Source organism: Ochlerotatus camptorhynchus, unplaced genomic scaffold (assembly GCF_037179485.1).
Source record: "Ochlerotatus camptorhynchus isolate MF236.1 unplaced genomic scaffold, CSIRO-AGI_Acam_v1.1 ptg000555l, whole genome shotgun sequence".
Taxonomy (NCBI): domain Eukaryota; kingdom Metazoa; phylum Arthropoda; class Insecta; order Diptera; family Culicidae; genus Ochlerotatus; species Ochlerotatus camptorhynchus.
This window is the reverse complement of record NW_027041038.1, coordinates 26,311-40,178: the sequence shown is the minus strand read 5'-3', so window position 1 is coordinate 40,178 and position 13,868 is coordinate 26,311. Positions and strand designations below refer to the sequence as shown.

Genomic DNA, 13,868 nt, shown 5'->3' with positions numbered 1-13,868 from the left:
TGCTGACTGCGGTTGCCTTGGGCACTGAACTTCGTGCACGGTAGGTAAAACGCGCGATATAAAAAAAAAACCACTATGATGGGAAAACAAACTCCACCGGCTACGAAACCAATACCCGCAACGGAGACACGAACAAACTACGTCCGGCTACTTCAAGCTATCGGCGAGGAATGATTGAATGGTTGTAGTGGTTCATCTTCAATCGAATAATATGAAAATTTACAGCACTGCATACACCTAACCAAGGCGGAACACTTGATTACGGTTTTCTCCACATGCGAGTGGAATAGGAGCTTTTCGTCAAACAACATGCCGAGATAGGTTACTTCGACACTCTTTATTTGTTCCAAATTCAAAATAAATTACATTTTATTTTTAACCTAGGTGCTCCAGTTACTACAGCAACTTACCAGCCTTAATTGTTATGATATATATCTAAGTGTTTTTACATTGTTCCTGCCTTAGCAATTCAGTATTTTAAACAGGTTTTTCAAACCTGCATGTCAGTATAACAATTGAAATCTTAAAACTAAAAACTAAAACTAAATCTTATCTAAGTATAAAGGGAATTAATCGTTGCAATTGAGGATTGCAACGATTTTTGCCGGAAATTATTAATTATTTTGTTGGACATTTGTGCTAAAGTCTCAACATTCGAAATTCTATGTACTTCGGTAGTACTGTACCAGGGAGGCAACTTCAAAATCATCTTCAGAAATTTGTTCTGAATCCTTTGAAGTGCTTTTTTCCTGGTAGTGCAACAACTAGACCATATTGGCACAGCGTAAAGCATGGCCGGTCTAAAAACTTGTTTAAATATTAGAAGTTTATTCGTCAGGCAAAGTTTGGATTTTCTGTTTATAAGAGGATACAAACATTTTATATATTTGTTACATTTGGCTTGAATGCCCTCAATGTGATCTTTAAAAGTTAATTTTTGGTCAAGAACTAATCCAAGATATTTCACTTGGTTTGACCAGGAAATTGGAACTCCGTTCATAGTGACTATGTGACTACTACTAGGTTTCAAAAAGGAAGCTCTAGGCTTATGTGGAAATATTATAAGTTGAGTTTTGGAAGCGTTGGGAGAAATCTTCCATTTTTGTAAATAAGAAGAGAAAATATCTAAAGTTTTCTGCAGTCTGCTGCAAATAACACGAAGACTTCTTCCTTTAGCGGAAATGCCTGTGTCATCAGCGAACAAAGATTTGTGGCAACCCTGAAGCAAATCAGGGAGGTCCGAAGTGAAAATGTTATACAATATAGGCCCAATAATGCTACCCTGAGGAACTCCTGCTCTAACAGGTAGTCGATTAGATTTGGAATTTTGATAATTTACCTGCAGAGTTCTGTCAGTTAAATAATTTTGAACTAATTTCATAATATAAAGTGGAAAATTAAACTTTTTCAATTTAGCAATCAAACCTTCATGCCAAACACTGTCGAATGCTTTTTCTATGTCTAGAAGAGCAACTCCAGTTGAGTGGCCTTCAGATTTGTTTGAACGAATTAAATTGGTAACTCTCAAGAGTTGATGAGTAGTTGAATGCCCATGGCGAAATCCAAACTGCTCATCTGCAAAAATTGAGTTCGTATTGATGTGAAGCATCATTCTATTCAAAATTATCTTTTCAAAAAGTTTACTTATTGAAGAAAGCAAACTTATTGGGCGGTAGCTAGAAGCTTCAGCTGGATTTTTATCCGGCTTCAAAATTGGAACAACTTTTGCATTTTTCTATTTATCAGGAAAGTATGCCAAATGGAAACATCTGTTAAATAATTTTACCAAGAAAGACAAGGTACTCTCTGGAAGTTTTTTGATGAGGATATAGAAAATTCCATCATCACCTGGAGCTTTCATATTTTGAAATTTTTTAGTTATAGACCTTACTTCGTCCAAATCAGTCCCCCAGGAATCATCAAAAATATTTTCCCGAGAGAAAATATTCAGATAATCCCGAGCAACCTGATTCTCAATAGGACTAGTAAGACCCAAACTGAAATTATGGGAACTCTCAAATTGCTTAGCAAGTTTCTGAGCTTTTTCCAAATTTGTGATCAAAATTTTACCACCTTCTTTAAGCGCTGGAATAGGCTTTTGAGGTTTTTTCAAATTTTTTGTGAGTTTCCAAAAGGGTTTGGAACTCGGGTCTAATTAAGAAACATTATTTTGAAAAGTTTTGTTCCTCAGGGCAGAGAATCGCTTTTTAATTTGTTTTTGCAAATCCCGCCAGATAACCTTCATGGCAGGATCGCGTGTTCTTTGATAATGTCTCCTACGGACATTTTTAGACGGATCAATAGCTGAAGATCATCGTCTATTATAATTGAATCGAATTTAACCTCGCATTTTGGTACTGAGGCAGCTCTTGCTTCAACTATAGAAGTAGTCAGAGATTCAAGAGCATAATTAATTTCATCTTTGGTTTGCAAAGGAATGTTTGGATCGAAGTTATATTCCATAAATGTTCGATATTGCTCCCAATCAGCCCTATGGTAATTGAAAGTAGAGCTGTTGGGATTAGAAATTATTTCTTGGGATATTTCAAAAGTTACTGGAAGGTGATCAGAACCGAAGTCAGCATGGGTAACCAATTGGCTACAAAGTTGACATGAATCAGTTAAGACCAAATCAATAGTTGAGGGATTTCTTGCAGAAAAAAAGCATGTTGGGCTGTTTGGATATTGAATAGTGTAATAACCTGCAGAACAATCATCAAACAGAATATTACCATTGGAATTGCTTTGAGCATTATTCCATGAGCGGTGTTTTGCATTAAAATCACCAATAATGAAGAATTTAGACCTATGACGGGTAAGTTTCTGGAGGTCACCCTTGAGGAAATTCTTTTGCTGGCCTACGCATTGGAATGGCAAATAGGCAGCTATAAACGTAAGTTGTCCAAATTTTGTTTCAACAGAAACTCCCAAAGTTTCAAAAACTTTGGTTTCAAATGAAGAAACAATTTTATGCTTGATTCGTCTATGAATAATGATGGCAACGCCACCACAGGGTCCATCAAGACGATCATTTCTATAAATTAAATAATTTGAGTCCTTCTTAACCTTATGGTCAGGTTTAAGGAACGTTTCAGTTATAACGGCACTATGCACGTTATGAACTCTCAAAAAGTTAAATAGCTCGTCTTCATTATCTTTAAGAGATCGAGCATTCCAATTTAAACTGTTTAATGCTTTAAAATCCATTACTAAATTGAAAAAAAATTTAAAGTCATGACAATATTATTAGCAAATTTTACTCCAGTTTGAATAGCATCAAACATGGAGTTAGATTTAAGCATATCAGAAATCATGTCAATTAATGAATTCTGTAAAAATTCCAATTTAGGAGCAGTAATGCTTCCTAAGTCAAAATTGTCAAAATTTCCGTTAGAACGTTGGTTAGTATTTTGATTTCTACCCGTTGCAATAGCAGCATAGGTAGCTCCATTAACTCGCTGAACATTGTTAGCAGCGAGGGGAGTAGGTACAGATGAAACATTTGAAGCAGGAGTGATATTTGTACCTAAGGGTACGAATGTAGAATTTGTTCCTCGCTGACCGTTGTTAACAGCAGAGGAATTTGTACCTGGTCGGAAACGTGGAGCGTTTCCTACCTGACGGTTAGAACGAGATTGTAGGATCGCTTTGCGAGTCTTACATTCCCAAAAATTGGATTTGTGGTTTTCACCACAATTTGAACATTTAAATTTCTTAGGATCTTCCTTCACAGGACAGTCGTCCTATGCGTGAGAGGAATCACCACAATTCATGCATTTAGCTGGCATGTAGCAATTTTTAGTTCCGTGACCCCATCCATGGCACTTACGGCACTGAGTGAGGTTTTGGAAATTTCCTCCAGTCTTCCTGAAGTGTTCCCACTTCACTCGGACATGGAGCATAAGGCTAACTTTTTCTAAGGCCTTAAGGTTGTTTAGTTCACTAGACTTGAAGTGAACTAAATAAAAATCATTAGAAATCCCGTTGCGCGAATCGCCAGGACGGGATTTCATTTTCATTTTGATTACTTGGAGTGGCACAACTCCAAGTAATTTTGCCAGTTCATCTTTGATCTGATCCAGGGATTCACCACTGGGCAGTCCTTTCATGACAACCTTGAACACACGTTCAGTTTTGGTGTCGTAAGTAAAAAATTTGTGCTTCTTCTCAGTAAGATACTTGAGAAGACATTTAAAGCCGTCCAAGGTTTCAGCCAATACACGGCATTCACCCCGACGTCCAATTTGTAGTGAAAACTTAACTTTCACGAAATTCAAAAGTTCCATGCGAAGAGCATGGAAATCGGAAGTGATTATCACAATAGGGGGAATCTTTTCCTTCTTGGCATTAAGCCGGGAAAGTTTACTAGAATTTTTCTTGGATGATGGATCATTCTCATCATCCGTGAGCAAATCAAATTGATTACTCAAATTAATTTCATCAGAATGGGGGGTCAAGAGTTTGCCCCTTTCTTTTGCGTTTAGGCGCCATGGCGACAGTAAATTTTTATCCAAATCGACTTCCAAGCAGATTACTATAAGAATCTGAAGGATCGAAGAGGAATTTTCCAAATCGATATCCAAGAAGGATTACCTCGGGTAGGGTCCAAACAAGGATCGAAGAGGAATAAGAGGAGTTGAAAAAGGTAGAAAATTTTTACAGGTTGAGCACTGAAAAGTGCTGTTTAAATTTATTGTAGCTTTAGGTAGTAGTAACACTTCCTTAAGCAAAAAGCAAATAGATCCGCACGGCAAGAGAGCACGATGCGGACTGAGTTTTGGAGGCATTGATTTTGAGTTTTCCTCGTGGTGGCATAATCAGCAAAGGCGTCAAGACATCGTTGGAGCTTGTTTGTTATTTCGCAAGGCATCCTACCCTAGACGGTTATTGCGGTATCATCTGCGAATAGGAAGCCCGAAAAAAAAATTACAGTGAAATTTTCAGTGGAAACAATGCTCTAACATTAATATTTATTGTCGACAATAAAAATGATTGTTATAATGTTGTACTCTTCCGAAAACGGCAAAACTGCTACCTAGCTGTACAATGAATTTACATAATAAAATGTTGTTACAATGATTTTTATCGTATTTTTAATTTATTTTATTGTTAACATGATTCGATCATGGACAATAATGAACAACTCTATTACAATAAAAATTGTTGTTACATTAAATATTGGTGTATTTTCATTGTGGGTTACTTCACGAACAATAAAAATAAATCTGATTGAAGCATGATACTATGAGAGGGTCAGCAACACTGCCCATGTAATCAAGATAGGCGCTGCTCGTATGGCTCTTGCTTTGACAGTTCGTTTGGCTCAAAACCAGCCAGTCCGCGTCCGCTCATCTCTTATCCTAGACCCTCTCTAAAGCTTAATGGAGACCTTTTCCGTGCAGTCAATAATCATACAATAATAATAAAAAATTCCACCACTTGAAGATGTCAGGAAGGAACTCTCAGGTGGAAGCATATTTCATGGGCGATTCTCTCCAGTCGAATGCATTAACTTATCAACGACGCTCAACCACCAAGGAGACGTGACCTAGAGATATCGAGCGCAGGGGAGTTGGCCTGCATTTCTCAAAAGTTCCGGATCGAATCTCGATCCATATCCAGTAAAAAAAAGGACCACCCGTAACAGACATACCACCCCTTCCCTTCCCGCGGCAATGTTTTATTTTTTCGATTTATTTTTAAAGTCGATAAAGTAGATCTGTCAAGCCAACACATACACTCTAAAGTACACTGTTATTTTTTTTAATCAATAAATTCACCAACCAACAGTAAAATAACAATAATATATAATGTTATTGAAAAAAAATTATATGGGAAAATCACGAAAATTTCATTGTTAAGATACTTAACAACCCCCCTTTTTTATTGTAAATTTTCCATTTACCATGAAATTTATTGTTTTGTACAACATAAATCAAGGTTAATTTATTGTAGACGTAACAATATAAATCATTGTTAAGACAATAATTTTCGTCTTATTGTTACATTGTTTTTTAATGTATTTTTGTTGTTATTTTTTTTCGGGAGAACACGCAACCGTCTCCGAGGGGAGGAATGTCTGAAGTGTAGATGCTGTAAAGCAAAAGGCCCAAGAGACTTCCTTGCGGAACTCCTGCTGGGATGGAGAACGTGTTTGAAAGGCAGCCATTCAACGATACCTTAAACGACCTTTGCTGAAGGTAGTTACGGGTGATTTTAACAAGATGCAAAGGAAAGTTGAAGTTACAAAGCTTATATACAAGCCCATTGTGCCAGACATTGTCAAACGCTTTCTCAACGTCTAACAATGCCATGGCTGTGGACTTGGATACAGCCTTGTTACTTCGGATGTTATTCATCACCCGTACTAGCTGATGAGTTGTGGAGTGCCCCTTCCTGAACCCGTACTGTTCTGGTAGGAGAATGTTGTGCTTCTCGACAAACTTGAGCAAACGATTGAGAATAAGTTTCGAGAACAATTTGCTCAGCGCTGAAAGGAGGCTGATTGGTCTGTAGCTTGAAGCTAGCGTTGGGTCCTTCCCGGGTTTGCGGATAGGTATGATTTTCGCTGTCTTCCAGATACTTGGAACGTAGTGCAGTTCCAAGCACCTGTTGAAGACAGCAGCCAGCAGAGAGTGAACCTTCATGCTGAGATTTTTCAATACTAGGTTGAATATTTCGTCAAACCCGGGGGCCTTCATGTTTTTGGTGCATTTCAGCGCTGAGCAAATCTGTTCCACTGTGATTATATCCTCCGGAGGGATGGAACAAGAGGAGGAATCAAGGTTGAGTACGCATTGCTCAACCTAAACTTCGAGCGGATTTTGGATGTTGCAGCCAAGCAAGTGCGATTTGGCAATATGCTCACCAATCGCATTTGCTTTCTCCTGAGGGGTGATTTTGAGCCGATCGTCATCAGTTTCATCTTTGAGTGGTGGAATGGATTTGGGGTGCGTCTTTAAGACCTTGGCAACTTTCCAGAATGGTCTGGAGCGGTCGTCCAGATTCTGGACAAACCGCCCGAAACTTTCGTTCCGGAGTGAGACCATTCTGGAAGCAATCTCCTTGTTCAGATCGGCCATTTCACGTTTCCTCGCTAGATCTCTGGTACTCTGGAACTGGTGTCTACGAACATTTCTCAGGCGAATCAAGAGTTGGGTGTGGGAATCAATGGCAATAAACTTACCCCTCACAGGAACTCGTCGGACGCACGCCTCGTCAGCCACGGTTAGTCCCTCCAACGCTCGATCGATGTCCTCGACGGTGTCAAGCGACGGGTTGTCGATGATGTTCCTGCCCGCCGGTGAGATAAATGTTGGCTCATTCAAAAACCAAACGGAGTACAGCCCATGCTGTGAGTGGTCGAACAGCAGGCGACCGTTCTGGTTCTGCTGATAGTTCTGCCAGGCCTCATGATGAGCATTTAAATCTCCTCCTACTACGAAGCGGGAACCGTCACGGGTGATGGTGGACAGGTCCTTCTTGAATTTAGCCGCTAGTCCACTGCTGGCGGCACACTGTCGAAGGCAGTAGACGGCGATGAACTGGACGTATTTAGTCGACGACTCCACCTCCACACCAAGAGCCTCGATGATAGAGGTGCGGATATGGGACAGAGTGTGGTATTTTATTCCTTTCTTGACGACGACCGCAACACCACCCCCCCCCCCCCTCCCTGGAGCTGGTGCGATCAAGCCGAATAATGTTGTGGTCAGGCAACCAGAAGCTGTCGCCGGACTTTAGATGGGTCTCGGTTGGAAGGCCCACGACGATGCTGTGCTTGCGGAGGAAATCGGCAAGCTCAATATCTTTTGCTCTTACAGAGCAAGCATTCCAGATGACGATACTTAGTGGTTTAGACGCCATGCTGGATCTGTTCGGGCTTATTGCGGCACTTACGAAGAGCACCGGACATGTTGATGAAAATTTCCATCAGTTCGTCTGCTGAGAACAGATTGGGGTTATTGTTTTGCACTGTTGGTTGTCTCCAGAATCCAGGGGGGATGGAGAGCCCAGCAGAATCACCGAAAGCTTCTGCACCCGCGCATTTGCTTGTCTTTGCTGGGGAGCACGAAGAGGCGGGAAATCCTCCGTCCTGAATGCTGGGGTTTTGTCCTTCTTGCGTCCTGGTTGATTGATGCTTGACGCCTGCTTTCGGATGCGTTTGAAGTCCTCGCGTTTGGAGCACTGTCTGTCGGAACCTTGATGTGCACCACCACAGTTGGCGCCTTTTAACGCCACGGCTCCATCCGCTGGGCAGTCAGAAATGGCGTGTTCGTGAGCGCAGTTGCTGCAGCGTTGCTTGATGTTGCAGTTGTGAGTACCGTGTCCAAAATTGAGACACCGCTGGCACTGCGTTACGTCACGATGGCCATCACGGTATGGCCATAGAGGTAACTCTAAGACTAGAAGGTCCCAAAATAACGTGCTCAACTTTTTGGCTCAGCTCTGGTAATCTCTTCGATCCCAAGCTAATCGATTAACCTCTCGAAACATAGGAAAATTCACTAACGCCTCATTTTATCTGTCAAACTTTCATAGTGAATCAAAACAAACATTGTGTAGTAGTAGAATTTCGACTAGAATGGGTTACGTTAATCGTTTGCTTGGGACCAATAGGCTAAAATCGTTAGTTTCGTATTGATTGTTGGTATGGCTCCCATCGTACGATGATGAAGTAGATCGAGTGGATGGCTTGCAGCGCATTGAGCGTCACCGTCCCTTTCTGGAAATGCACCAGTAAAAGACAATACGGGTACGTCTTCATATTTTCGTCTATTCTTGTCATTCGGAAGACAGCGATTGGGGCCAGCTTGTACCGGTACTTGATTTCGGCTTCGATCATCTTGGGGTCGAAGTTTGGTAGGCCCCTGATGACTACCTTGAAGGGTTTCTCACCGGGGATGTCATGCGTGAAGAATTCCGCATTGGAATCCTTCAAATATTTTACGACCACCTCGTACTCCGCTTTCATATGGAGCATCACCTTGGTGCCGATCCTGCCAAGCTTAAACTCCGCTGTGATGCCCAGTGGAGGAAGCTTTATTTTTGGCCCACTCGGGCCGGCGGAATTCTCATTGTCGATGGCGTCACCGAAATCACCGATGACGCTGACGTTCGACGCGGTAGTATCGTCACGTCCACTCGTACCATCGGACTGGCCCTGATTTTTCTTCCTTTTCTTGGTCCGCTTCACCGTGCCAGAGGTGGTATTTCTAACATCGGTGGGAAGAGTAGCGTACCTATTCAAAAAAGGTACACTCAAGCTACCTTCACCGCTGTTCTTCTTCTCCGCTTTCTCTCGGAGCCTGCTCCCGGAGCGCTGTCTTCCCATCACACGAAGTGACCGTCACTACTGACGCCGCGATTAAACTGCGAACGTTTGGAACAAACTAGAAACTTTCGAACAACTCGTCAGAGCGAGCAAAAGCCGAACTGTACTGTTTGACGATCAAGCAGAGAATGATGACACTGATGAGTAGAGGCACGACAGCAGCGCTGTTTTATATCTTTTCAGGTTCAAGCAGAACGATGTGCAACCGCACCTGACACGATTTCCCACCGTTTTTTTATGAATGGGGTGGGGCAGAAAGTATGTTTTGTGCAGAATATGTAAAAAAGGAGGGAGGATGTTAACCTAAATCCATATATGGTGCATCATAGATAGAGAAGCTAGCAAGCCAACATTGAACACTAACAAAATTTCTAATATTGTTTTATGTGTCCCACACATGAATTGTTGCAACGTGATCAACAAATGATATTTATGTGTCGGCCACATACTTAATATGTGTACATATAAAAACCATGCATGTACATATAAAAACCATGCATAAATTGTATGTGTACTTCTGAGTGGATTCTGCGGTCAAATGAAAATCATGTGGAATTTCACATGAATATTTGTCAAGAAAAATGTGTAAATTGTTTTAAGTGAACCATAACCGAAACATTGAAATACTTGAAAATTTTAAGATAAAGTATAATAGTCAAAAATGCATGGAAAACATCAATTTTGCGTGGTTCTACGTCATACTGCGGTCGTGTCTAGGACACAACCCTTTTTTTTAATTTAAAGCGGTAAATGAATATACGCTGTGGGCTTGTGACTCTATCACAAGATGATTGTCTTGATGAAGCCTGTGGTGGCGTTGCCATCATTGTTCATAGACGAATCAAACATAAAATTGATTCTTCATTTAAAACCAAAGTTTTTGAAACTTTGAGAGTTTCTGTTGACACAATAAATGGACAACTTACGTTTATAGCTGCCTATTTGCCATTCCAATGCGTGGAAAAGCATTTTTCAGGGGTCACACTTACCCGTCATAGGACTACATTCTTCATTGTTGGTGATTTTAAGGGGAAGCAGACCGCTCCGAAAAAAAAAATTACGTTTTGATTTTTCTAAAAATATTGAAAAAAAAGTATCAAAAGTCTTTTTTTTTTTAATTCTTTATTTAAGAGATTTTTAGCCTTAGGCTAGTTCATCTCTATGGTATCAAAAATCTAAAAAAATCACATTTTTTCTAATTTTTTAAAGAAAATTCACGTGCAAAAACATGTTTTATAAGTTATTATGGCATAAAGTTGGACTCAAAAAACCACAAAACATCAACTTTTCGGTTTTTCTGAGAGTCCAATTTTTTTTTCATGATGGGATAGAAAAAAAAATTTTGTATGTTATTTTTGACAAAAATCTAAGGAAGAAACTGATTTTCTTGGATTTTTGATAATTTTTCCCAATATTTTTAGAAAAATAAAAACGTACCGAAAATATTTTTTTTATTTTTGGGCCGGTGAGCTTCCCCTTAATGCAAAACATCGCTCATGGAATAATGCTCAAAGCAATTTCAATGGTAATATTCTGTTTGATGATTGTTCTGCAGGTTATTACACTATTCAATACCCAAACAGCCCAACATGCTTATTTTCAGCAAGAAATCTCTCAACTATTGATTTGGTCTTAACTGATTCATGTCAACTTTGTAGCCAATTGGTTACCCATGCTGAATTCGGTTCTGATCACCTTCCAATAACTTTTGAAATATCCCAAGAAATATCAACTTGCGACCAACGCCGAAATCAGAACGTGGAAAATTGTGTTTAATTTCATTGTAAATACGAAGAAAATTCTTTAAAACAATATTAAAGTAGTTGAGCCGGTAACCTTTATTAAAAATTAGAGATCTTTCGGTAGTTTTCGTTTTTCATATCGACTCCAAAATTTCAGTTTTCCAGTAAAGTTGATAACAAATCAAGCTTGTTTTTTCGGTGAACTTTACCGATCGTTCGATAAATTTTACAGCTAAGTTTGCTGATTCAGTTTACAGATTTTTCGGTAATTTTCTCGTTTTTCGTTTACCGAAAAAATTACCGACCGTTCAGCTGTTGAGAATTCGGTAAAGAATTACCGAAGTCGGTAATTTTTTCTAAGTGTACCTAATTAGGCTCTGCAGCGTGACGTCACAAATTAACTCAGTGTTAATCGGCTGAACTTTTTTGATATTTCAGTGGTACTGTTTACGAGCACTTAGTCTTTTTTTCCAGAGACGTTGAGAGAGACAATCTTCGTATTTCTTCGTACTAACAATTTTAAATTGGCTCACTACTTGACTAGCCTATTGGTCCCAAGCAAACGATTAACGTACCCCATTCTAGTCGAAATTCTAGTACTACACAATGTTTGTTTTGATTCGCTATGAAAGTTTGACAGATAAAATGAGGGGTTATTGGTTTTTCCTATGTTTCGAGGGGTGAATCGATTAGCTTGGGACCGAAGAGAGTACCAGAGCTGAGCCAAAAAGTTGAGCACGTTATTTAGGGACCTTCTAGTCTTAGCGTTACCTCTATGGTAATACCATAGAGGTAACTCTAAGACCACTGGGTCCCGAAGAAAATCATTATTATTTTTGGCTCACTCAGTACCAGAACAACGGTCCCAAGCAGTCCCAAGCTATTTCACTCACCCCTGCATGTTCTGCATGAATCCACACACCCCTGATGTTATCTGTCAAACTTTCATAGCGAATCAAAACAAACATAGTGTAGTAATAGAATTTCAACTAGAATAGGGTACGTTAATCGTTTGCTTGGGACCAATAGGCTACTAAAGTGGTGAGCCAATTTAAAATCGTTAGTTTCGTTTGATTGTTGGTAATACCCCGTTCACATTACAGCGTATATCACGTGATATACGCTGTCTTGCCATGAGTACTCATACATCTAATATTCACTGGAAATCCATCGACACATTGTTATTGGCGAATTTCCATGTAAAATTCCACATGATTTTCATGTGTCCACACATAAACATGAAATTTATGAGTCAAATGAATAGTATGTGTTGTTACACATGAATTGTATGTGTACACATGAGAACTATGTGTCCGACACATATATATCATTTGTTTACCACATTACAAAAAATCATGTATGGGACACATACAAACAATCATTGACTTCTTATTAGTGTATGTATGAGTGCTCATTGCAAGACAGCCTATATTACGTGATATAGGCTGTACTGTGAACGGAGTATAACAGTACCACTGAACTGTCTTCAGATTGAGGTTAACCCCGGCGGTGCAAAACCTTACAGTGTTACTAACCATTTTATGTTTATTTCAGGAAACGATGGCAATGTCAAACTAATAGTCGGTGCTGCTGGAGGAACAAAAATAACAACAGCGGTAGCTATGGTAACTGTTTTTGTTTTCAATATTTTTAACATTAACTTTATTATAGTTGTGTTCCAGTAAACCTTTCTTGCTTAACCTATTCTTGGGTGACCTGGATTTTGAGGCTTATTATAAGATTTTACACTGACGGGGTTATCCTCATTCGGGTGATAGTTTAGTCTCGAGTTTAGAGGTACTATTAAGGTGGATTTCAATTTGAAAAATGCCGAGGATATACGTGGTGAAGGATGTTGCTCGAGGAAATTTCAGAAGAGTGGTTTACATATCACTGCATTCTGAAAAATTATAGTGTAACGTGCCAGTGCGGTGTTACTCCCAGCACTGATGAGACCCCCATCTCCAAGCCTCAGGGTCGGCACACGCTCGTGATAATTCCGCGAACCAAGAAAACACTCAAAGTTCACTTAAGACAAACTCCCACTTTATTCGTTTTGATGACACTCACTTCACGGACGGTCTCCCACTTCCTTAGATGTCTACTCCTACCTTGTGCTAGCACTACTCTTCTTCTGTCTTCGGGGCCCCTTCACCTGCCACTGCCGTCGTCGTCGTTCCTCTCCTTCCTCTGCTACCGCATCACCTTCTTGGGCCAGGGGTGGACGCCTCTACCTGTCCCGTACGCCCCTCGAGTATGGTGACGGACTCGAGGTTTCAACGAACCACAAGGGTAAGTTGACTTGCCTGGATTGGTGGCGCACACTGTAGTTGAGGGATCAGATTCTCGAACTGCGATTCGGACACACTACCGGTAATTGGCGTGGTCGACTCCGAAAAAATACGTTGAGTTCACAAATGTTACGGTAAAACCGCGAGGTCCTGGCTGTCCAATGATACGTGGCAACTTCCTCTACAACTTCTTCAACACGGACAGAAAATTGTTTGCATTGAACCAAACAAAACTTTAGTTGTATTTAAACAAACAATTCCGGTTGAAATTATACTGCATTTTGTTGTTTCAATAATACTTATTCATATAAATTCAAAATAGGATTATTTTTGTTTTAATAAGCCACTTTTCAACTGCAACTATTGTAAAAATAACAATATTCTATTATTGATCCAACAATAGTTCATTTTAATTTAGCATTTATTTGCTGTGTCCATTCTCCGGGCCATGAATGCAAAAATAACTACCAACCATTCCCTCGTTTTCACCCGGACAAAAAT

General features: G+C 39.9%; 1 protein-coding gene across 2 annotated transcripts in view; it reads left to right on the top strand.

Moving 5' to 3' along the window:
• Window positions 1-13,471, top strand: part of LOC135713420 (glutathione hydrolase 1 proenzyme-like) — a 117,398-nt gene extending 103,927 nt beyond the window's left edge. The window contains exons 7-8 of one of the 2 annotated variants that reach the window (XM_065236532.1): window positions 12,631-12,692; window positions 12,748-13,471. In XM_065236532.1, the coding sequence (XP_065092604.1) occupies window positions 12,631-12,692; window positions 12,748-12,828 (143 nt within the window). In that variant the 3' untranslated portion in view covers window positions 12,829-13,471. The remainder of the gene's footprint in view (window positions 1-12,630; window positions 12,693-12,747) is intronic. The other variant, XM_065236533.1, reaches the window with a different exon arrangement.
• Window positions 13,472-13,868: the final 397 nt, after the last annotated feature.